Raw genomic sequence first — 25,419 nt, forward strand, 5'->3', positions numbered from 1 at the left:
CCTTCGTCATTTTTGCTTCAAATTCTTGCGTGAGTTTCACCCCTAACTGCTCTAAAGCATGGACTATAACCTGGGAATATGAACCAAATAAAACGCTTCTGCCTCTTAGTGGGGGGTTCTGTCAGAGTGTTTTATTATAGCAACAGAATGAAAGTAAAAACAAGCGTCAGAATGATCACAGCTCTGTTGTCTCCAAGTCCTGAGCCACTTGTAGCATCCTTGTTGAATGCAGTTACTGTCTTATCAGGAAGTTCTACTTTACAGCACACTAATAAAGCACCGCCCCCAACACCTCCGTTTTAGCCACTGACAACACTGAGTTCAATGACAGGGTGAGGATGCTCAAGGTCAGTGGCTCTACTGTTCTCAATATCTGAAAATACAGTCCCCTCTCTTTTCTGGATCAAGGTTCCAGGGCCAAGATCATCAACTGTGCTCTGGGGTTAACTTCAATTGAAAATCAACAAAATGATTCTTTAATCTCTGCAGGGAACTGAACCATTTCAAATCCAAATTGACTTCAACTATTAAAAGCAGACAAATAAAAGTGACGTAGGAGGTGGGGGAGGGGAGTCTCACATCTGATAGGGATCCCTCAGGAATCAGCTTCAAGGTATTTGAAAGGGTTTTAGGTGACAAAGAGGTTTGCCCAGATAAATTCACATATAAAATACAAGTATCTGGGTAGAAGCACCCTGTTTTTATATAATTCAGTGCAACTTTTATGTTGAACTCAAGAAGCTAAAGGCGAGAAGGGAGGCAGACAGACAGACAAATAGTATAATAGGACCAGTTTATTTTCAAGGGTTTCCTTTATCTGGTTATTTTAAATAATGAAGTATCATAGGCTGTATATGTTCTTCATCTGCCTTGGATCATTTTTAATATTTATGGATATGACTCTCTGTGTGGCTTTGACTATATATGCATTTTATAGTCTCTATATTTGTTATTTCCTGTCATCTTAATTTAACTATTCATCTTTATTTTTTCAAAAAAGAAATCCAAATAATGTTTCAGACTCTGCTAGGAGCATGGGACAAGCTAATCATGACCATCAGCTTGTGATAATTTAAAACCACTGTAGAAACAAACCTCTAGGCCTGTCTTTGAGGGAGGATTTAAATTAGGTTGGGACAGGAAGGTCCACCTTAAATTCGGGTGGTATCATTCCACAGGCAAGAATCACCAATGGAATCAGAGAATGTGAGCTGAGCCTCAGCTTTCCTCACTGCCTGCTTCCTGCCAATGTGAGCAGTTGCATCCTGATTTAGCTGCCTGCGATGCCTTCAGCCACAACGGACTGTATCCTCTGAAACTGGAAGCCAAAATAGACTTTATCTCTTAAAGTACTGTTCAGTTATTGTTACCACAATGAGACAAATGACACACAGTGTTGGATAGCATAAAGTGACTTAATGCATACTCAGTATTCAAGAACACTTTCTTCTCCATCCCACCCATTAACCCTTCACAGACTCTCAGGACATCGGAATCTGTTCTTTCATCTCAATTGCAATTTCCTTCATTGTCTGAAATGTGGATGAGAAAGTCCTAACAATCTTCTGACAGTGAAGTTTTTGATATGAAAAAAAAAAAAAAATGGCTCAGAAAAGCACACTAAAAGTTTTGGACCAAGAAGTAGATAAAGACCTATTTCTTTGGACTAAAAACAACCAGGTAATTGGATTTAGCTATCCAAGTATTAAATCAAGTAAAAATAAAAGTCATTAGCTAAACTGATGTGATGTCATAAAAAGTATTCTATGTATCAAGCTTTGATGACTATGTTACCCTTGTACTTCATCAGACCCTTGGAAATTTGGATGAAGCTTAAAGTAACATAGGTGCATTGTAGAAAACATCTGAGGTGAACAATGTTATGTCCTCTGCCTTGTTCTTGCATCCTCTCTAGAGAAGATCTAGTAATATTTGGGACTATAAAATACGTTGTACATATTATTTTCAATCTACTCATTTCATTTCATAGCATATTTTGGTCATCATTTCAAATCAGTGTGCAAGTAACTCTTCATTCATTTTAACTTCCACAGCATGACATTTTAAAACATGCCCTAATATATTTAATCAGTTTCCTGCAATTGCCATTTCTACCATATTCTTTGTAAAGTTTCAATGAATCACTGCTTTCAGAGTCTCTCTCTCTCTCTCTCTCTGTATGTGTGTGTGTGTGTGTGTGTGTGTTTCTCTCTCTGTGTGTTAAACAGAGACAGAGTTGGAATACCCTCTTAAAAGAATGTATTTTTGATATTTTGGGAACTAGAAGACCCTAAAAGAGCCCAACATTTCTTTTCATAAGTTCTTAAATAGTATTGGAGAAAAATATCACCAGTGACATGATTTCAGCCAAGGTACGTTTTTAAGAGCTAGCAAGAATTTCAGTATACTTGGGAATTTTTGGAAGAACTTCAGAGTTCAGCTAGATTTACTATATGTTGTCTTTAGTTTTCCCTGAGTTGTGGTTCATAACATGGCTACTGTCCAAGCTCAGTTCTCACTCTTTCCCTACATACTGTTCAAGATTCAGTCATTCCAAATGCTGGCTGCTAGGCACAGAGGCCATCCTTTACCTAACCTTTCAGATAAACATGCTGTATACGATATTAAGACCTTGCCTCCTGGAGTCGTAAGTGAAGTACAGTTGACCTTTGGTATCTAGGGATTGGCTCCAGAAGCCTTGCAAGTACAAAAACCTCCGATGTTTGTGTCTATTCTTAAGTACTATGCGATTTGAATAGAACCCATGCATCCTTCATAGTAGACTTTAAGTCATCTTAAGTTTTTCAGTGTGCCTATATAATGTTAATGCTGTGCCATTAGGTGGCATATTGCGATGCTCAGGGAATACTGACAAAGTCTGCAGTTTGCAGTACAGTTTGACTCCTGCCCCTAATTTTGATTATGGGTTGAATCTGAATTTTCCAATGTGGAAATTTCCAACATGGAGAGTTATTTCATGATTGATCCAATCCTCTGATTTCTTCATTTCTTCTCATTACACTGCAAATATTTCCATCTTATGACCATCTCAATATGTCCACTTACCAGGTAAAGTACAGCTGCTTAATATCTGGCTTTTCTACACAACTGGATCTTTGAGGAAAAGGTCCAGAAAGGGAATGTCTGGGCCAAGTGATACTTCACAGGTGGCACTGCATAGAGATCTCACGACTATAAAAGCACCTGTGTCCAAAGGGAGGCTGCTTCATGGAGACATTCCTATCATCATATAGGCGATTGATAGGAGAATTAACATGAAATTATTGAGGTCGAGCAGGACATGTAGATAGCTTTGTATGATGCCAGACTTGGTGTTTTGTTCTGTTTTCTGTTTAAGCTGCCACCACACTATATTATCCATCCTTCACTGCACGTGTTTCTAGTACTAAATGGTCAAAAAGGTACTGCAAATTTTAATATAACATCATATTCCACATGACTACTCACTTACTCATTGTCTTGGTTAGGGTTACATCGCTCTAAAGAGACGCCATTACCGAGGCAACTTTATAAAGGACAACATTTGGTTGGGGATGGATTACAGTTTTTGAAGTTCAGTCCATCATTATCATGGTGGGAAGCACGGCAGTATCCAGGCAGATATGGTACTCGAAGAGCTGAGAGTTCTACATCTTTATCCAGAGGCAGCTAGGAGGAGATTCTTTCACAGGAATCCAGGAGGAAAGTCTCTTTCATACTGAATGCAGCTTGAGCGTAGTACCCCAAAGCCTGCCCCCACAGTGACATGCTACCTCTAGCAAGACCTACTCCAATAAGGTTATATATCCTAATAGTGGCATTTTACCCCCTGCCCTGAAAGACTTGTCAAACTTACCAGTCTATGGGGATCATATCAAGCCATAGTATGATTTTTATGCATAGTACATTTAACTCAACTTCAAATCCCATAGGTGTTGTGGTAAATATTAATAAATTGGTGGCTGGTTCCAGCGTCACTGCTCCATGCTGGTTCCTGGTGTTAGTTCCAGCACTGGCGGGCCATCTAGAACTAACATTAATTCATTTCAGCAGCTCCACACTGTTCCCAGGTACTCTCTGACCCAGGTGGTCTGTGAGTCATTCCAGTGTGGCATCTTGCCACGCTGTTCCCTGGCCTTAGTTCTGGTACCAGAGGGCCATATAAAACTAACATTACTTCATCTCTGGTTAGTATCTCTCCCAGCTGCCTCTCTGCTACCTGTGACTTCTGCCCACACTCACTCCAACAAGCCCGAGAAATTCGAAGCTCCAGAAACTTGTAGTTTAACAATGGCTTTATCTTAGATTTTCTCAGTAAATTTTACATTCCACAAAACGTCCACACCATAAAGTCAGAGCCAAATGAAATGATATGATATAATTTGCCCACCTAGACAAGCCAAATCATTCAGTACAAATCCATCCCTTATAAATATTTATAACAACCTGTATCTATGTAGGGATGTAGAGGATCATCTGTGTCTTCCTTCATGTTGCCCTCTTCTTCCGAAGCTCTCACTTCTCCCTCTCTTCCTAAAACTTTGGTCCTGCCTACTCTGCCTTCTCATCCTATGACAGTCCTCATTTTATCTTGTGCCTGCTTTCCTACATAAACACAAAAACTTACACATAAGTGATGACAGACTCAACAATGTTAAAAGGTCAAAGTTCAAAGACTCTTCTGAGATGCATGTAATCACTTACTGTAATTTTTCTATAAAATTAAAATTAAAAAGCAGGTCACATACTTCTAATATCACAGGACATACATTTCCATTCCAAAACATCACAGTGAGGAAATACTGAACCAAAACAAGACCAAAACCAAGCTGGGCAAACTCCAAAGTCTGCATCTTCATGTCTGATGTCAATGTCAAAGTGTTCTTCAGATTTCCAACTCCTTTCATCTTTGTTGACTGAGACTCAATTCTTTCTCTTTGCCTGCTTCCACTTCTTCTTAGCAGCTCCTTGGCAGTATCCAACAGCCCTGTCATTCCTAACACCTTGTGATCTCCAAGGCAACTTTAATCTCAGAGCTTTTGATTCCTCTGTCTGGGATTCACACATGATCTGGGCTCCTTCTAAGGGCTTCTGTACTTCCCCAGCTCTGCCCTCTGTAGCACTCTAGGCTCTGATTGACTCCACTCCAATGCTACTGCTGTTCTTGGTGGTCATTCCATGGTGCTTGTGTCTCATATCCTGGGGTTGGTCTTCCACAGCAACTAGGCTTCACCAACAGCCTTTCATAAGCTTTCTTCCTTTGTCTCAACTTTTTTGCATGAGCCCTTTAATCCTGGACCATCAACTGCAACTGAGGCTATACCTTCACCAATGCATTTTCTTTGTCTCTCATAGTTCCAAGGCTCAGCAGCTCTTTATGATCCTTTTATGGCTTCAAAACCAGTACCACCTAGATAACTTATACATCATTTCCAGTACTACCTAGGTAACTCTTACATATCATCATTTCCAGTAGCACCAAGGTAATTTTGGTTACCTTTGGAACACAGAAAATACCTTTCATAAGATATTACCTCAGTGATACTGGTCCCTTCTTAATTACTACTAATTTATTAGTTCTTAGCTAACCAGCATCAATTGTTCCTGGAACCCTGTATATTGTTCACTCTGATGCCAGTTTCACATCACTAAACTTGCTGAGTTCTACTGCTTGCTGTGGCTGGAAAATGGTCTTCTTGTTCAATTACATCCCTGACTGCCTAAGCATGGCTGTCTTGAAACTTGTTCTACAAACTGACCTTGAACTCAGACATCTGCTTACCTAAATCTTCAGGAATTAAAGGTGTGTACTGCCATACCTGAACCTAAGTTTTTCAGGGCCACTGTAGAGTAAGATACAGATCAAAAAGCCTGTGTCTTCCAGCCTCAAGATCTGGATCACAAGCATGCACTCCGTTTCTGGATTGTAGTTCATTCCAAGTTAAAAGTCTGCATCAAATCAATAGCCAGATAATAATAATGCCTAACATGATCACATGATTAATCCTTATCACATGTTAAATTTCAGATACATAAATGATAAGCTTAGCTAGATGGGATCTTCTCTGAGGTCACCACCCCTTTAATTCCACATAATATCCCTGAACACATGATTCAGCTCCTATTGCCCTTCCTTTTAATACTTGAGCCACAAATTTTGTATTTTTTCTTTTCTAAGCTTTCTACACTTAATTAAAATACTCCTCATAAGACTGAAACATAGGAAACAGTCTAAACATAGTTGATTGGAGACTTCTCTTGTTAATGTAATTAATCCAAATCACTTCATCATGACCTCAGGTAGATGTTTCAGACAAGGGCAAAAAGCAACCACATTTTTTACCACTAAAACATCACAAGAACACTCTCTAGGCCGCATACTAAAATTATTCTCTGCAATCTCTTGAACCAAGGCCCCCAAAGTTCAAGTCATCCTCAGCACCAATTAATGTCTTCCATACTCCTACTACTATGACCTATTAAGCCCCACTTAAATCAATTCAATGCGTTCTAAAGTTGCAAAATTCACATTCCTCCAAACAAAAGCATGGTTAGGCCCATCACAGCAATACCCCACTCTTGATACCAGGTTTGGTCTTAGTTAGGGTTTCATTGCTAAGATGAGACACCATGACTGAGAGAACTTCATTAAAGACAATTTCATAATCGTCTAGCTAGCTTACAATTTTAGAGGTTCAGTGCATCATCAGAAAGGAAATCAGTACTCAGACAGATACGGAACTGGAAGAGCATCTGAGAGTTCCACATCTTGATCCAAAGGCAGCTAGGAAGAGATTCTTTCACAGGCATTCAGAAGAAGAGATTCTTCATTAGTGGGTGTAGCTTGAGCACAGTACTTCAAAGCCCAGTCCTACATTGACACACTTCTTCCAACAAGACCATACCTGCTCCAATAAGACCATACTTCCTAATAGTACCACTTCTCATGGGCCAAGTATATTAAAGCCAGCATCTTTCTGCTTGGTGGCAATTTATCATGGCACCATACATATATTTCACATGGTAGGCTGATGGAAGCAATCCAAGAGAGTTAAGTGTCAGAAAGCCAAAGACACTGACTTTGGTGGCTCTATACTATAGAGCTGCAGCAAAGGGGCATTTAAGGGAGATCTCCTTTAATCAGTGTCCTGTGATTTTCCCATGATCGGATGAGGGTATGTAAATTTAGAAACCAAAGCTACTTTTTCCACTAGATACTGTTTTATTTGTAGTAAAATTCAAGCCATTGATCTATTTTCCTCTAGTTCTAGAGGTTCAACAACAGCAACAACGTAGAGTTAAATAAGCGTCCTTTTAGTAAAAAAGATGTTTATGTGCATTCAGGGTATCTACCATGAACAGAGGTGAACAGTGACAGGGACCCAGTGAAAGAGTCCAGAATTCACAAATCAATGTGTTCAATTTCCAAATCTCTTCAAGGAGTATTTCTGACCAAAACATTAAAGAGTCCAAATAGCATATATCTCCAAAACAATGAGAAACAATGGCCGCTATATTCTAGCATCTTGAAGAACAACCCCCAGAGCATCTGGAGGGAATTTTTTGGAGCCATAGTTTTGTGCCTAAGTCACAAGCATAAAACATTACCGTTCAAGTCTGAATTCCTTTGCTTCATTAGTTTCCCAGGAGGTAAAGATTTATCAGTTTCTACTACAGCTTTGATCAGGTAGTCAAGATTTCCTCTGCTGGTAGTACAATAAGTACAGTAAAATGCTGGCCTTATCTAGTATCAATGGGAGTGAGGTCCTAAGTCTTGTGAAGGCTTGATGCACCAGTGTAGTGGAATGCTAGGGGGGTGGGGTGGGAGTGGGTGGGGAAGCACCCTCATAGAACTAGGGGGTAGGGGTTGGATTAGGGTGTATTTGAAGGGGAAACTAGAGGGGGATGCAATTTGAAATGTAAATAATATAACCAATAAGTAAATTTAAATGCCACTAAGTAGAGAAAGACCAGAGGAACACAGTGTCACTGCATCCTTAAGAAAGTCCCAGTATGAAATCCATTTCCCATGTGCCTAAAACTTACTTGCTTTTCATTCTGTGCCTCCGTAACTGTGAGAAGTGGATAATAAGAATGCCGTGACTGCTAGAATTTACTGGGGTTTTTGCAAACAATAGCACACAATGTTAGTTCTATAGCTCACAAATTCCAGGGTACTTCACATGATGAAATGGTTCCTGTCTATAGATGTCTTTGCTATGCAATAACTAATTCCTGAATGTTTTCACAGAAACTAATTTACACTAAAAAAGAGCATTGGTATTACTAACTAATCTGCAAAGGCATGCCATGTTCTTTTTAAATAAATAAAATAGGATGAGTAGTTGCCTTTCTTCTAACAGGGCTTTGGTAAAATAAATTTCCATATGCCCTTAGAACAATATGGAGAATTATAAATTGGATAATGGTATATTTTTATATGTACATTTTACTAGATTATGTTATAAACAGCTCTGTATATGTACATAGAATAAATTCACAAAACTGAATTTTTGTGAGGGAGAAACTTTAGTCAAGTTCTGTATCTGTGACTGATGTCAGAATATCATTGGTGTTTTTTCTTTTCTTATGTGTGTTTTATTTATAGAAAACACTGTTTTTTTATGTAAGAAACAAGTGGGTGGCTGACATGGAAATCTTAGTTTTCATAAATTCTTGAAGATATTAGCAGACTATTTTTAAATAAAGTTTTAATTGCATATTGATGAATATTAACTAGTTAATAAGAATAAGTTAATAATTATAAAATTTTTGCTTTTAAAGTAAGGAAATAATTACTGTGTGCTAGGTAAGTTGTAAATATCATTCCACTCTACAATTTATGACTCTTTTAAAGTATTTAATTGGTTCTTAAAAACTTTGAGTAAATTGTTAAAAGTTACTGGATCATGTCACTATCATTGATAATGCATATGATATCTAATGTTAAGTATTCTTTCCTGGAGAACAAGGCAAAACTGGTTCATGGGAGAAGCACAGCATGATCACGTGACTTTGTTTCTCCTCTGTTTTGGTTCTCTCTCTGTCTCTCTGTCTCTGTCTCTCTGTCTCTGTCTCTGTCTCTGTCTCTCTCTGTCTCTCTCTCTCTCTCTCTCTCTCTCTCTCTCTCTCTCATCAGTATCATGTTTGCTTTCCTCTTCCTTCTTAATCTTACTCACTGACTATGGTAAGTCGGATATAATAGTAAACACTATGAATGAAATGCTGCCATAATGTTTATACCGTTACTCAAAAAGATAGACAAATACGAAATGCAATGTGCTTTGCAAAACAAACAAGCAAACAAAAAACTGTCTTAGGTGTTTATGTTCCTCTCTGGGAACATTTAGGAGGGGTTACTAATCCAAGAACAAAGTTCGTGTGGACAGAGACATCTAGTAAGTAGGCTTCTTGACATGGACTTAGCACTGCCTGGTACTGAAAGTACCAATGAGGCAGACCCAAGCAGAATGTAACCTGCTCTTTATTTTAACACATTTCCAACATGATCCAACCACTCTCTAAATTATATTTCAAATTATAAAATGTGAGTTCATCGTATGCACAAGTCTCCAGTGCTACATGAAAAAAAAAATAAAAAAAACTCTATGATAGTAATGCATATGCTACGCTTTAAGGGACACTTGATGGCTGTCCCTGTTAGAAAAGTCCATTTGGTGAGGAGGAAGAGAAAGGGAGACCAGAGGAAGAGCAATAGGGAGAGGGGGAGAGAATGAGACAGGAGACATGCTATCTCTCAGAAGACTGCTTCTTGTGACAAGAGTGATTTTAATTCCAGGACTTAGAATTAGCTTTCCTTGACTCAGAATGGCTAACATGATTGCCTACGGAGCCACTGTCAATCCAGATTTGAAACTCATTACTGTAAATTGCTTTGAGATACCATAAGCATGAAAAATGCAATAAAAAAACAAAATGTACTTTGTAGAGAAGGTGGTGAAAGAGTAAGGATTTTTTTTTTTTTTTAATGAGATCTCCTCACAGACGTGAGGTGAGGTGAATCTACGGGACCCCGACTCTGCCTATAGGGAGTAGGGTTGATGTTGCAGAAAAGGGAAAGCAAGACCAAAATTGTTTATTTTGACCCATCCACGAGAAAAAACAACAGAAAGCTATTAATTGAGGTAGTTTCAAACATACCAACTTTTATTATTTGTTGCCTATTAAAATGGTTCTCCCAGAAGCCAGTGGCGACACATGCTAATTGCCTTCTATTCCTGTGGACTGCTGTGCTCTCTCTAATGACCATTTGTTTCTACACAACAGTCACATGTCAGCACTTCAACCTCAGAGTCCAGTTAACCCGCATGTGACTCCCGTAGTGCAATTTGAGTTGGTTTTCATTATTTGTCAGTTTGTCAAGGAGGGGCAAGGAATCTGTCCAAGACAACAGGACATGACATTAATTTAGTACTGAAAATGTATTACAGATGTTTTTCTCCCGTTTTGAGTTTAACCCTTCTTCTCTTGCCACAAACTCTCTTGCTTTACCTGGACAATGCTCCCACCTTACTGTAAGAATACTGTTACTGATACACGATTGCCACCACTGTTGTTGTTATTACTATTATTGTGTGTATTCTTCTGTATGCCCTGCACATGTTCATGTAGAGATAAGAGAATAACCTGTAGGCCTGGTGCTTTTTCTACCTTTATGTAGGTTCTGAGAATCAAACTTTGGTTTCTAAGACTACATGACAAGCTCTTTTATCTACTGGGCCATCTCACTGGCCCCTGGCATAAGCTTTAAATGGCAGCTACTTTAATTTGTTTAGAAAGGCACATTGTGTTTATTTGGAGAAAAAAATTGTGATTGACCTAGGATCATCATGATCATGATGTTCTCTGGAAAGAATAAAGTGGGAGGGACAGAGCTCCAGAGGACTGTGTTTTTGTTCTGGCTCTCATGATGAGCAGCTGAGCCATCATGAATCTCTTTAATAAAATTCCTTATACATAAAATACAGACTATCTGTGCCAACTCCAACTTTTTGTTGTCTCATATTTTTGGGACTGTGATGTTTTCATTCCAAGCACTTATCAAATTAGTTGTATTTAATATGTACAGGCATGCATTTGTGTGCACACATGTGCATGCTTTAGTGTATGAATATGTGTATGTGTGTGTGTGTGCGCGTGTTTGTGTGTGCTGAATACTAAACTCAGGGCATAGCATATGCTAAGGCTGTGTTAGAATGTGGATCCATACTCTTAGTCCCTGGTAGTTCATATAATTCTTTAATTAAGAACTTCCAACCCACTTCTGCTTCGTTGAAACAGGTACCAGGTCTAAAATAGTGAATGGCCAATGTCTAAGTTTTATTACTTAGACTAATGTCTCCTTTATCACTATTTCTGGCACTTTTAAGAACTCAATGAACTTCTTTAAAAAACTTTATAAATAAAGAGCAGAAAACCATTGAATAAAGGTCTTATATTTTCTTGGACACAGCAGTCTCAAGAATAGTATGCTGCTTAATATATTAATTGATGAAGTATTTATAATAAATATTTATTATAGGACCTAGAATCATCAAGGAGACACACATCTGGTGTTATCTTCTATTTATGAGGGGTTATCTTCTCAGTGGGCTCAGCCTTTTTGTCATACTTGTGGGAGATTATCTGAATAGGTTAATTGATGTGAGGAGTCTGTCCTTAATTTTGGGTGGACTGATATAAAGAGGAGAAAGTGATCTGGATATTGCCTTTAATTCCTCAGCTTCTGGCTGGTGGAGGCATCCTGACCAGCTGCTTAACCATCCAGTCTTATGATGTTACAACCCTGCTAAAATGTATCCTAAACTGTGAGCCAAAAAAAAAAAAAAAAAAAAAAAAAAAAAAAAAAAAAAAAAATCCTTATTTTATTAAGTTGCTCATTTTGAAGTAACTAAGTAACTTAGACAAATACTAAATCTCTAGGTGACTTTTCTGGGTAACTTGCCTGTGGCTGTCTTAGAAAGTTTATATTATTCATCAGAGTTATTTGTATAAATCTATCTTTCTCTGCCTTTAATAATTGTTGATTGTTTCATTTATAATAGGTATTTAATAGTTACTTGTTGAATGTGAGACAGCATACCTGTCTCCTTTATCTTTACATTCAAAGGCAAAGCTGCTGTGTAGTCTTTATGAAAATGAAGACTATTTCATCATAAAAACAGTGTGCTCACCTGAATCTGGTTTCATCAGTAAAGCAGGTACTTAGGCTTCTGAAAGGTTCTGCTGTTAAAGTCCATGTTTTTAGGTCTCTTCTCAATATTGTGCATTTTCTCGTCCTTCCTATGGTACCATTTATTTTCTGAAAAATACTTACTTTCTTCCTAACACTATTTCCAGTACTTGAGAAGTGCAAGTCTATTTGACTTCAACCAAAACTCTCTATGTAGAGATGACTAATATATCCATTTTTACATATGAGAACCAAGAAACAGATATTAAAAAAAAAAAACAAAATAAAAATTCCTGACCAAGGTCATACATACATAGCAGAAAAGACAGGTTTAAAATCAAAGTGATCCATCTGCTCCTAACGATGTACCTGCTCAACCTGTGCTGTATGAATAAAACTTTTGTTATGCCTGCGATGAACAGAGAAATTGGAAACAGCATCCCCACGCATGCCTTGCGTATGTCTCCTTGCACTTCACTGGCCTAACTGGATTCGCTCGTTTCCCATCCAGTGACACTTCAAAGACAGACATTGGAATGTGAGATTTGCTTTAGATCTAGTAGGATCACATTCTGGAGCTGAGTGGCTGAAAAGCGTGTGTTCTGACAAGGTAGGTAATAAGTCTACTCCTTTATTTATGTATGCTATTATAAGTATTTTTAATGATGTATTTGGTGGAAAAAGAACAACCGCTTACCATTCCTTGTAGACCCAAAGGCCATTTTCAAAACAGAACTTATCTATTTTTGCACCTCCAAAGAATGAATAGAATTCCCAGGGAGGAATTTCAGTTTGGATTCAATAGCCACTGAATATTTTTAAATGTTGACTGTAGGAAGTCTATCTACAAAGCATCGGAATTAAGTGACCGCACTACCTAGTGCACCAGAAAACGTGTTGGATCAAACGTTACAACTGGAATTTGTTTAACTCTATAGTGGAATCTACAGGGATCAGTGGCTTCTGGTTTCAGGAAATCCAAATTATGTGCTTACCAAGGTTTAATTTACAAGGAAGTGAGTGAATATTTGGTTGAGAACTGCTGATAGACTGCTTCAGGGTGAAAACACCGAAGATTAGCAGACCGCTGACAGATCAATACAACCCCAATCAGCATGTAAAAGGAATGTCCCAACAATTTATATCCATGTGCTTTTAATTTGAACTCTCTGCTTGTACAGGCAAGGAGGAGGATGTATCTCAACTTCTAATACATTTAGCTAAAAAGATAAGGGACCTCAAATGAAAATTGATGACCTAAGCTAAAATCTAAATGCTTCCTAGTCAGCTTAAATTTATGGAGTAAATAAATTATGGACAAAAGCAACGTATTAGAACCTTTTGTGTCAGTGTGCTAATAGACAGCTCCAAACAAAGACCGGGGAAGAAAAGCGTTTCTATTTGGGGATGGTAATAGAAGTAATTATCTTTGTGCCAAGAAAAAAAAAAAAAGCACTAAGAGGCCAAGATGAGTCCATAGGCTCAGTCAACAAAAGGAAATTTCTGGAATTATTTGACCTAATTACAACAGAGGATTGCTGGTTGTTTTGTAAATGTCTTGAGGATGTAACACTCACCACGAAATGAGGTGGTTTGGCTAATAGGTTGCACATTATTAAAATCTGAGCCAAACGGGCTTAGGGACTCTGGACAAAGAATAAGAAAAGCACAAGGAATTACTTGAGCACGTGAGGCACATAGAATAGAAATATGAAAGAGAACAGATACAGGAAGCAAAACAAAGGCTTTGGTTTAGCAAGTGCTAAAGGTTAATGAAATCAATGTAGATTCCAAGGCAAGCAAAGAGTGTAGTGCCTACAAACCTAAGCTGACTTGGATGCAAATCTTCATCATATTATTCATTCTCTTTAATTTGTTTAGAATATGCAGATACAAGTGAAACAGACCGAATAATTAGCAAGAGAAGTTATTCTTGACCCTAAAGATATATTTTTGTCAGTCAACAATCATTTATAAGAAGCTGGAAACTTCTAAGGCCTGGCTGGTTATAGAGGCCTTCTATCGAGCGTGTATGTAAGTCATGTCCTTACTAAATTTTTCTAGTAAATGCAGTTTTCTAGAAAGAATTGCATTCTGGAAACAAAGGTACCTGTTTTCTCTGATACAGTTTTTGAGCTACTGCTAGCAACATATTACCATGTGAGTTAATATCTTGCAAATATGTGACTTTATACTTTTAAACTGACTCCTCTGTTCATAAAAACTACAATGTATTAAAATTTTAGTTTGTCCTTTAGTGTTGATGAAAATTAAATGGCACCATGTTGTCCATAGGATTAGGCAATAAAATAAATTATAGGTTTTTTTTCTTTAGTTTTGAGATGCACAGAAATGTTTATCTCAAGTTGCAGTGATGAGCTAAAAATAAGAATTAGTTCATAAGAATTAGTTCATGTTATAGTGTGCTCTGCGTGGTGTTTGACATGCACACTTATAAACATCCTGAGGCAGCTTGGTTTGAAGAAACCTCTAACGTTGCTATAATAAACCATGATGGCTCCAAACCAATTGCTTTCTCATTGTGGGACAGAACGTGTAGAATCTTGAGGACTTCGGATCCTTCTCTGCCATTCAGCTTTGCTTTCAGGTTCACAGACTTGATGCTTCTACCTTAGCATGGCGATGTGAATTTCATACCGTATCTAATGTTCTCTCTTTAGTTTAAAGGTGGAACTTCCTGCTTTGGTCAAGCGGTTAATGCTTTAATCCCTAGCTTGGGACTTCTGGGACAGGGTACAGAGTTTACAAGATGGGCCTAGATGAACACCTTATATGGTTATTTTCTGGTGTATTTTGGTCTCTATAGAGTTATCTGTCTTGCACTGGAGCACATGCCCATCATGGTGTGTGATGCATCCCAAATTGAAGGTCCAAGTGAACATGGAAAAAAACTTCTAAAGGGCTGAGTAAAAGTAACTCCCATTTCTATAAAAATAGAAAATGAACAAACAAAAATCCTATTGCTTCTCATACCTACAAGCCCAGTACTTGGAAAGTGAAGGTGAGAGAGTTAGATGTTCAGCATTACTCCCAAGTCTGTCATGAACTGGAGGCCAGTCAGCTCTACATGAAAGGACAGTGTGGCTCAATGGATTCAAGCCAACAACCATTGTGTCTGTGTCATGACTTCTATTAAGAAAAATAAAGCTTTTGTATCCAATTTTTGATTTTATAAATAAATTTTTGATAATAGTAAATATGTTATCAAATGAACACATTGGGTCTTCTAAGAATACTCTGAAGGAAAATGCGAATAGTAATATTCAGTTATACTAGAGTTATTATGGTAGCTACTTCAAACCTCAATTAGTTACCAAAGTATGAACCTACTAGAGAAATATTCTGGTTGTTATTAAATCATACAACTTCTTTCATAGACTGACCAGACGTCACTTTTGTGGCTTCTCTCACAGTCTCCTCATGTCCATTTGCACTGAAGCCACACAGATGTTTCTATGACTAAAGAGGTTGAGTATCAGCCACCCTGAAGCCCCATGTACAATATTTAGAAGCAATGAATCAAATTTCTGACTTCTAGTCTTTAATTCTGTAGCTTCCGTAACAAATATAGTCACAAAACTATTTGACTTTTGTGAAGATGCAGAAATTCTGGGATCTAGTAGGGGATTAACATTCAGGATGGACTCTACCCATTGGTGGCAGACATCAGAGCAGTGTTAGAATGACTCCCTCTTGGCAGTAAGGGATTAAAATCATCTCCAAGTCTTTGGATATAGCTCAGAAGTAGAGCTCTTGTCTACTAGCATGTCTAATTTCCCAGTGTTGATCCTCAGTATTGCTCCCCACACACACGAATAAAAATTTTCATTTGTAGATAATTCTATAAACTCACAATGGAGGAAAAGGTGTTTGTTCCCTTGTTACCCAGTTGCACAGCACTATGTTGGAAGTTGATCACATAAACACAGCCTTAAGACCAATCCTTGAGACACTCCAAGGTTTCTGTGACTTCCTAGTTTCTTGGATATCTTATTCCCTGTTTAACCTAGCAAGAGTATTTGACAATCTGACAACAAAGATCTGACCAAAAAACAAAACAAAACAAAACAAAACAAAAAAAAAAAGAAAACCCCAAAATAAAAAACAAAACATTTTCATTCAAATATTCATTCCCAGTTTTAATTTTTGTTTCACACTTCTCATTTCTTAAGAAATATTTATTACTTTATAAGGACACTCTTTTGCATGTACCATTGCAATGAGATAAGTAAGTATGACGCCTGACATGCATGTGATGTGTATATAGGCACTGGGAAACAACCACAGAGATGTATCTGAAGTATTGGAAAGCGCCCACCCTAAAGGGTTAATGTTCCTTTTACTTTCTGCTTCTTTCGTTTTTTTTTTTTTTTTTTTTTCACCAAGATGCCAGCTTTGGGAAAGACTTCTGCTGTATCCCTCTACAACTTGGTCACTTTAAATCCATTATTCATTGAATCAGTAGGTGGGCTGCTAACTCCTACAGAATAGTGAAATGTTATGGTGAACTCCCCTCTTCCTCCCTGCCCCTTCCCTTCCAGAAGAATAAATTTGTAGTAAAACAGTTAGAGCCATGGTGTCTACTCCCAAATTCGACAGGAACCCTCATTGCCACACGACCTGATATTTGCCCCAGACTTCAAGTGTCTCTGTTTTAGCCTTCTCCTGTTCCTTTCTGTCTTTAAAGACACATCTTCTTATCTATTTGTGACAGATTTTGAAGACAGCTCTCACCAGGCTCTGCCTGTGTTGGTTCAGCCTCTTTCTTGACTTTTTAATTCGCTCTTAGCAGAGCTGTCTTTCTGCTGCATGCAGGTTGAAAAGGCCAGTGTCAGCCAGCACATTGCTACTAACTGGGTTCCCTGGTGTGGCCTCACACTTAATTCTCCTCATTTGTTTCCTTATACCTTTGTTTGTGTTATCTCTTGCTTAGGATTTAATCACGGTCATATCTACTTCTCCACACTTTTTTTATTAATCATTTTATTCATTCAGATTTCAAATAATATCCCCCTTCCCAGTTTCCCCTCCACAAATCTCCCATCCCATTCAGTCCCCTGTCCCCTTTCCCTTTATTAGAGTGCTCCTCCACCCATCGCCCCCTGCCGCCTCACTACTGCAGCATCCCCTTACGCTGGGCATCAAGCTTATCCACAAATTGAGAAGTAAAAAATTTAAGAAACAAGCCAGATGTGGTTGCACATGCCTATAATTTAGGCTCTCAAAGCAGAGACAGGTAGATCACAATGTGTTTGCAGCAAAACCTGATATATACCATGAGTTCTGTATCTGTCAAGGCTGTATAGTGAAACTTCATCTGAAAACAGAACGAAACAAAAATGTGAGCAAATGAACAAATGTCTTTCTACACACACACACACACACACACACACACACATACACACACACACAGGACTCTTAGGGACATCCCTTTGCAGTGTTCCTTTCTAGCTCTCCTATCTGTTTAGACATGCTATTACTCTAAATCAAATAACATATCGTATCAACAGTTAACACTAATTGAATATTTAATAAGTTCAGAATGAGTCAATACTAAAATCCATTTAATTCTCATACAAGCCCAATGAGTTATATCCCAATTTCACAGCTGAGGAAACGAAGTCTTAGCGAAGCCAGTTATGGTTTCAAGTGCCTTCCTGTTCATATGCATCTCCAAACACTGATATTCCTCAGACCACATTCCTCTGGGGCTTGTCAATGAACGAAGGAGAAGCTTTGAAAAGCTTCTTTGTCTCTTAATCTGATTATATGTCTAAAACTTTTGATTCTTAGATTCCATCAAAGCCTACTCTGAGACACCAGCATACAGAGCATTCTGGGGAATGACTACAGTCATTTCTTCCTCTGTCTTGTACGGCCTAGGATGCTTGCTGCTGTTTCTTTCTAGGTCTTTTCTACCACAGCAGGATCGGTTTTGCCTTTAGAAGTGAGCATTCTGCCTCCAGTAGTTTGCATTCTCACTGAGGAAATGGGAAGCCAGAGCCCTCAGCCATGCCGGCCTTGAAGTGGTATTGGAAACAGTGATTTCAACCAGTCAAAGGCACGTTGAAGTCCTGGCTGATTAAAATACGCAGTTACAATTCACCTGTGATTAATTTGGCAAGACACCACACTTGGAGAGGTTGACTGCAAGACCCAGAGTGAAAATCCACGAAATTGTGCAGGGTCCCTGATGGACACCGCTGTCCTCCTGAGTCTTTATTTATCAGCTGAAAAATCCCTGGGTTGATTTAGCAGCTGTCCGTGAAATTCAGTTAGGAACTGATGAACAGCAGATCGTGTTTCCATTTTGAAAGAGCAGGCACAGAGCGGACACTCAATAGATATTGCTTGTGGACAAACTCAGGTGTGCTGAGCCAGAAATGTTCATTCCCGAAATTTAAGGGTTAAGCCATACTGAGAAATCCCGATTGCACAGAACTGACTTACTTGGTTATCAACCATTCAGAGTTCAAAGTTGTTCCTACCATTTGGTGCTTCATTGCTATTTATGGCTGTCTGGAAAAAATCTATTGGGTTAGAAGGAGAAAGCTCTTGCACCTCACACGGAAGCACGTAGGACTTCCCCAGACATCAAATAACTCTAATGATGGTTTGATGTGTTAAGGTAAGTGAATCAGGAATTTATTGATTCAATTTCCTCTGTAATACACAGGGGTCTGAGATTTCAGGGAAGAATGTCATTTGAAGATATCAAGTTTTAAAAAAAAAATAGAAAGCAAAACTTTGCTGAAGTGATTTTGACCAAAATTCAAACAGGGAATGACTATAAAATGGATGGTTGATAGATTTCTTTTAAGTTTGGTTTAATATAAAACTAGTTGAGCCTAGGTTGCTAATCATGCTCTTATAGTCTTTGTTTTTATAAAATGAAGTGATAAAGCTAATTCTACCTAAACATTGCATAACTAGCTTCAGTACATCATCGGTCTAGATTTTATAGAAATTACCACTTTCAAGTCTCATAGTTAACTTGCAAAGCAAGGAGTGTTGCAGTGAGCACAGAGGTCTAATGGAAGAAGGGTCTTCAGGACTTTTGTTTAAGGCCAAACAGCAAGCAAACCCCAGTCACCAGTCCCTGGCTCAACGTATTTTAAACTCCTTACCAGTAAAGTCCTTTATAGTCTGAGATTATTTGACTGTCTATTACTTCGGTGGGGCTCTTGGAAATGGTGTGTCTCCTCTCATATAACTTACGGAAATGATATAATACACTTGAATACATTTAGCTCTTTAAATTAACATTAGGCAAGCCAGGATGAACTATTCTGGGATTTTTTTTTTTTTTTACATGTCATAAAGGAAGGTGAGTTTAAAGTCTGAGCTGAAGTCTGAGCTGTGTGTTTAGTTCAGTTTCACAGTAGAGCAAGGGGAATGCTGGGTGGTTTTGGTCTTACAATGAGTCAAACAACTGAGACTTTTGTATTGGTCTGACTTGTATTGTCTATACTGAATTAACTCCTGCTTGAAATGCTGTGTAGAGGGTCATTTGCTATGAATGTCAGTTTGAATTTTGTTACTTTAGCACATATGTTATAGAGGAATGCATGCTTAATATATACTTATTTGGAGATGTGGTACTCAGTAATAAGAGGAATGAAATAATCAAAACAGTAAAAACTTACAAAAAAAGATGAGAAAATTGAAATGACAGTTAATTATCCTAAAATAAACTCATAAACAGAGTAATTTTAAACCTTAGTAATATTACTAATTCTGTGTTTTTGAAAGGATGAATAGCTATAATAAAATACATGAAAAGAGGAAAATAAAATCTTGAACATGGCTGTGAGCACAATGTTGCAAATAAAGCGAATCAAACACAGAAAAAGTACAGGAAGAAAGTTGACTAAAATATTAATACTGTTTTTCACTGCATGGCACTATTTTTCCTGTGACAGATTTTTATTTCCTAAATTTAGTAAAATGAACATGTCATTTTTTTTTTTTATTATCATCAAATGGAGACCTAGTTTAAAGATGCACAAACGTTAGTTAAATGTTCTCTGAATGGTACTAACATACCCGTTTTTATCAATGCTCTCTAAGGGCTCTGCATGTGATGGGAGCACTGTGAGGGAGATGCCAGAAAGAACAGTAGATTATGAATCAGAGGCTGTGGTTTCTTAGATTTTCTATTCACCAGCTCTGCAACCTTGAAAAATCATTTAACCTCCCCGCGCCTCAATTTCTTCATCGGAAAAGTAGAGATAATAATATTTGCCCTGTATACCACCGGGAGTTGTCAAGAAGATTCAATGTGTACAGAAATGCTGCAGAAAGTTGAAAATAGCCCCGATTCTAAGAAGAAAGTGAGGGTTAACTATTCAAACTTCTGAAAATAATATAAGAATATAGGAATTTCTAAATATGCCTTAACACTGATATTTTTTTCAGGTTGTCAATCAGTTGTGATAAAGGCAAGACACAATTTATGACATTAGTACATTAGAATCATTTATCACAGTCGATGCTAAATATAGAAATATTGATCATGGTGAATATGAAGACTTTATGGTTGTTTAGGAAAACACACATAGTGGGTTTTCAGATGTTAAACATGGCTGTGTCAGGAGAACAGGATGGTAAGAAGACAGGTACTACCTTCCTGTTTTGTATGTCCTGCTTTTAAAACTTCCCAGGAAGAAAAACCATCACCATACTTTAAAATGCTTCAAGCCAGGTACTAGATTTGTTTTCACTGAGTGCCTTCTCTCATCCCTAGACTACAAGGAGGCAGACATCATTGCGCTGGATATTTTGCAGACCAGGAAACCAAAGCTACAGATTGTATGCAACTGGACAGAGATCACAGGACGATAGAGGCGCGTATGAATTTAATAGTTATTGAATATGAGCTAGTTTGTTTTCTCCTGTCTGCAAAATGTTTTGTCCATTTTGTGCCAGAATCTGCTCTGATAATGGTTCAAGAAGTCCTTGATCCCAACCCCCAACATATTCACAATTCTTTCACGAATATTCTTGCTTCCAACCCTACCTTTTCTTTTATGTATTGGTCATGGGATGAAATGCTTAGAGAAAGTTGAGAGATGCTGAGAGTGACCTTCCGTGGTTATAGATTAGAACGGTGGTGGGCAGAAAATGAAGGCAAAAGAATATAAACAAAAACCAAAAATGTGCTTTATGAGAGGGTAATGTAACCAATATTGGAGCTTTTAAAGAAAAGAAAAACCCCAGCAGATTGCTGTATAGGGATTCCAAGACATGAATGAAAATACGAAGTTAGCATTAAAAAAAAGTGAATTGGAGATAACTATCCAATGAATTCATTGGGAATTCAATCTATTTCTGAAAAATGCCTATCAACAAACAGCTGTGTAATCTTGAGCAATAAAGGAGGGGGGAGGAATGAGAAAGGAAGAGAGGGAGGGAAGGAGAGAGAAAGAGAAAAGAAATGAATGAAAGAGGGTGGTGTTAGAGCTGTCCTGAAGTTCTATTAAGCAAAATCTTTTGATTAAGAGAATAGAATCTTTGGCCTGGGTAAAGACCTAACAAATATTCCAGTTAGGCTAGGTCAACGGCTTGGCCAAGGGATTATCTTAGGAAGGAATGCCCACTCTTACCCATGGTAAAGACAGGTGGTATACTTAGTTCTTTAATGGGATACTACAATTTTCCCCCCAGAAGCTCCATCTCTAGTGCAGTGATTATAGGCCACAACCTTGTAGCTTGTCACTCTGTTGTCTTTTCTGAATCATGTGGGTGTGTGTGACTCCTGCCCCTCTTCATTCTATGTCTTAAGTGTTCTTTCCCTGACACTGGGACTTCTGCAACATTCTAGGCTTCCTCGATGTTTCTCTAAAACCTTCCTTCCTGCACGTGTCTGCTTTCAGCTTTATGCAGGATTTCAATGGCAGCTTCCAGAGCACAGCTCTGGTTTTCCTCTGGCCCTCCATTCCCTGGACAGCCCTGGGCGGGTTTTCATTTTGTTTATTTCGTTTCTGTTTTCATGTTGTCGTTTTTTAAAAAAAAAACTCTAATAAAACTCCCTTTGATTTTGATTTGCGTCTATTTAATTCCTTTTAGTTAATGGGACAAGACCAAGAAGGGACACTTGGATGGTTCTTGAATCAGAGGGGGAGAAAAGAAGAAGGGGAGAGGAGAAGATGCAGTGAGGGAGGAAATGACAGAGGGAAGGAATCTACAGAAATGCCTCACAATTAGTGTAAGAGAAGCAGAGCCATACACTCAGTTGCTCTTGTCAAGCTACAGCGAGGACTCCCATACTCAAGGGATACATTTCTTGTCGGAATCTAAACTCTGGCCTCATAAAATGCAAGCTCCATTGTGAGCAGGTTAGCGTGGCATGAAGTTGGCAGAGAAAACACCTTGTGGGCTTCTGCACTTTAACCTCCTTGGTTATTAGCTGACGGTGTTAGTTACTAGCTGCTGTGTTCACAGGTGACCTGTAAAGATGGTTCGATACTCCCTTGACCCAGCAAACCCCATAAAATCATGCAAATCCAGAGGTTCAAACCTTCGTGTTCATTTTAAGAACACCCTGGAAACTGCCCAGGCAATCAAGGGTATGCATATCCGTAAAGCCACCAAGTATCTGAAGGATGTCACTTTAAAGAAGCAATGTGTACCATTCCGGCGTCATAATGGTGGTGTTGGTAGGTGTGCCCAGGCCAAACAGTGGGGCTGGACACAAGGATGGTGGCCAAAAAAGAGTGCTTTGTTTTTGCTGCACATGCTTAAGAATGCAGAGAGTGATGCTGAACTCAAGGGTTTAGGTGTAGATTCTCTAGTCATTGAACACATCCAGGTGAACAAGGCACCTAAGATGCGCCGGGGAACCTACAGAGCTCATGGCCGAATTAACCCATACATGAGCTCCCCCCACCACATTGAGATGATCCTCACTGAGAAGGAATAGATTGTTCCAAAGCCAGAAGAGGAGGTTGCACAGAAGAAAAAGATATCCCAGAAGAAACTGAAGAAGCAAAAGCTCATGGCACGGGAATAAATTCAGCATAAAATAAATGGAGTTTAAAAAAAAAAAAAGAACACCTTCCTAAACATTTCTTCTATCGATTGTTTTCCCACACCAAAGAACACAGTGATGCCATTTGAACTCTGTGTTTAATCAGTTAACGAAGAAACACAGCATTTATTCAGAGATACAATGGAAGCCACAGTTTGACTTGTTAGCTGTTGGAGTTTGACAGCAAATTCCATACCATCCCTGGGCTTCAGAATGGGTTTCACTGAGATCATGCAATCCCTGACCCAGATACTCTCTAGATGCAGCATAAAATTATCCATTGTCTACAATGAAGCAAGTCAAAATGCCCCATTCACATGGGGTGAGAAGTGTCTTAAACTTGGCACTGTGTGTGGGTAATATTATCTAACATGAAAGCCATTAATTGTTTTAACATTTTAACCAAGCCAAAAAAGCCTCTTCATCCATTTTGTGTGTGGACAGCTCGTGAGGGGCACTTTCCACAAACCTTAGTTTTCTAATAGAGTTCTTCAACTCAGATGGGCATTTGACCGAGCTAATTTAATTGTCTTTGTTATTGATAGCAGCAGAGCTGTAAATAAACAGTTTGGAAATGAGCTTGTGAGGTTTGCTTTCAAAGCAGCATTCTGCATGACACTCAGAGTGACAAAATTCCCCTTTGTTTCTCCAGGGTATGTACACACACACACACACACACACACACACACACTTTATTATAACTAATATGTGAGAGTAATACCAAATGTTTATTGTGGCAAAGCATGAGGCTTCAAAGTGATTTCCAGCCCTAAGGCCGTGCTCCATTTCTCAATCTATATGTAGGTCTTGTTCCGTGACTACACTCTCAGGGGAAAACAAACAGTTCAGAAAATGAAATAACCATTTTTTTTTTTTTTTTTTTTGCATTCTCCTGCTCCATCTGACTCATATATTTTCTAAAGGAAAGGGAGGGGCACGAAAATTCTACTAGAGGAAGGTGGTAGGTATTTTCAGAGTTTGATTTTTTTTTTATTGGATAGTTTATGTATTTACATTTCTAATGTTATTCCCTTTCCAATTTCCCCCCACATCTCCCATTCCCCCCTCCCCCTGCTCTCACTGTACTTCCAATGCAGGACCAATAAGCCTGAGTTCACATGAATATCTTACATTTCTCTTTGAGTTTTCTCTTTTGGATGAACTGTTTGCATCTTTTTATTTATTTTTTTCTCTCTGGGCCTTATATTGCTCTTGAAAAATGGTAGGAGATTTTTGTATATTATATACAAAAAGTTCTAATAAATGTTTGAATTATAAATAACATTCAAATATGTCACTTCTATATTAGTTTTGTCTCTGATTTCAATCCTCAAATAGAGCTTTTTCAATTTAATGTGATAAATGAATAAATTCTTTGGCTTATAACATCACCCTATTTTACCTCCTACAGTACTTATATTTGATGTTTAATACTTAGCATCTAGGGAGGGAATGAGAAAGAAAATGATCAGTTTTTGGTACAACTCTAATAATGTGTGTGTATGAGTGTGAACAATTGGTTAACAGGATAATAAACAGAAATAACCAGAGACAGCCAGAATCCTTTTCACTGAAAACATTCTGTTTCAGAAACTGTTCTCCACTTTTTCAATGAGGAGATGATGTAGAGCCTCTCGGCACTAGAATGAACTTGTGAAGTGCTGTTGACCTACGAGGTACTTCATGTTGGACTTGGTTTGTAGGAATTTGTGGTTAAACACAGATTGGGGTCACAAAAATAAAGTACTTCATTTTTCACGCATTTTCCCTTTCCTATTATTATCCCCGCTAACCTCTTCCCACCGCTTTCAATTACAGATGCAGAAACAATAAGAATCCAAAGCAACCTGCTAAGTTGATTTTATAAGCTCCACTGTACAATGTGAAACAGCAGACGAGGAAACATCAGGCACTATACTTGCTCTCAGTAGCACTGGCTGTGTGGCAATGCCTTTGCCATTTGTGAGCTAACAACCCCTGATTTCATCCTGCATGGCTGCTATTTTACTCCGTGGGAGAGGACAACAGGTCTTCTTTATCTGTGTTGTCATCTTCCCCTCTTCACCTCTTTCTTCTACTTCCCACTCTCATTCCACATCCACTTCTTTATCTGACTTCCCTTCCTCCACCTTGCATATAAGAAACATTTTGGAAGTGAGTTGCTATAGAGAAAAAT

General features: G+C 38.3%; 1 protein-coding gene across 1 annotated transcript; it reads left to right on the forward strand.

The window, feature by feature from the left end:
* Positions 1–22,670: 22,670 nt before the first annotated feature.
* LOC308438582 (large ribosomal subunit protein uL22-like) lies at positions 22,671–23,135 on the forward strand (the record flags this gene model as incomplete). The annotated part of the gene is made up of 1 exon (XM_080940045.1): positions 22,671–23,135. One exon carries the CDS (start codon positions 22,671–22,673, stop codon positions 23,133–23,135), a length of 465 nt encoding a protein of 154 aa, XP_080796171.1.
* Positions 23,136–25,419: the final 2,284 nt, after the last annotated feature.

This window comes from Micromys minutus (assembly GCF_963924665.1).
Source record: "Micromys minutus genome assembly, chromosome: 28".
NCBI lineage: Eukaryota > Metazoa > Chordata > Mammalia > Rodentia > Muridae > Micromys > Micromys minutus.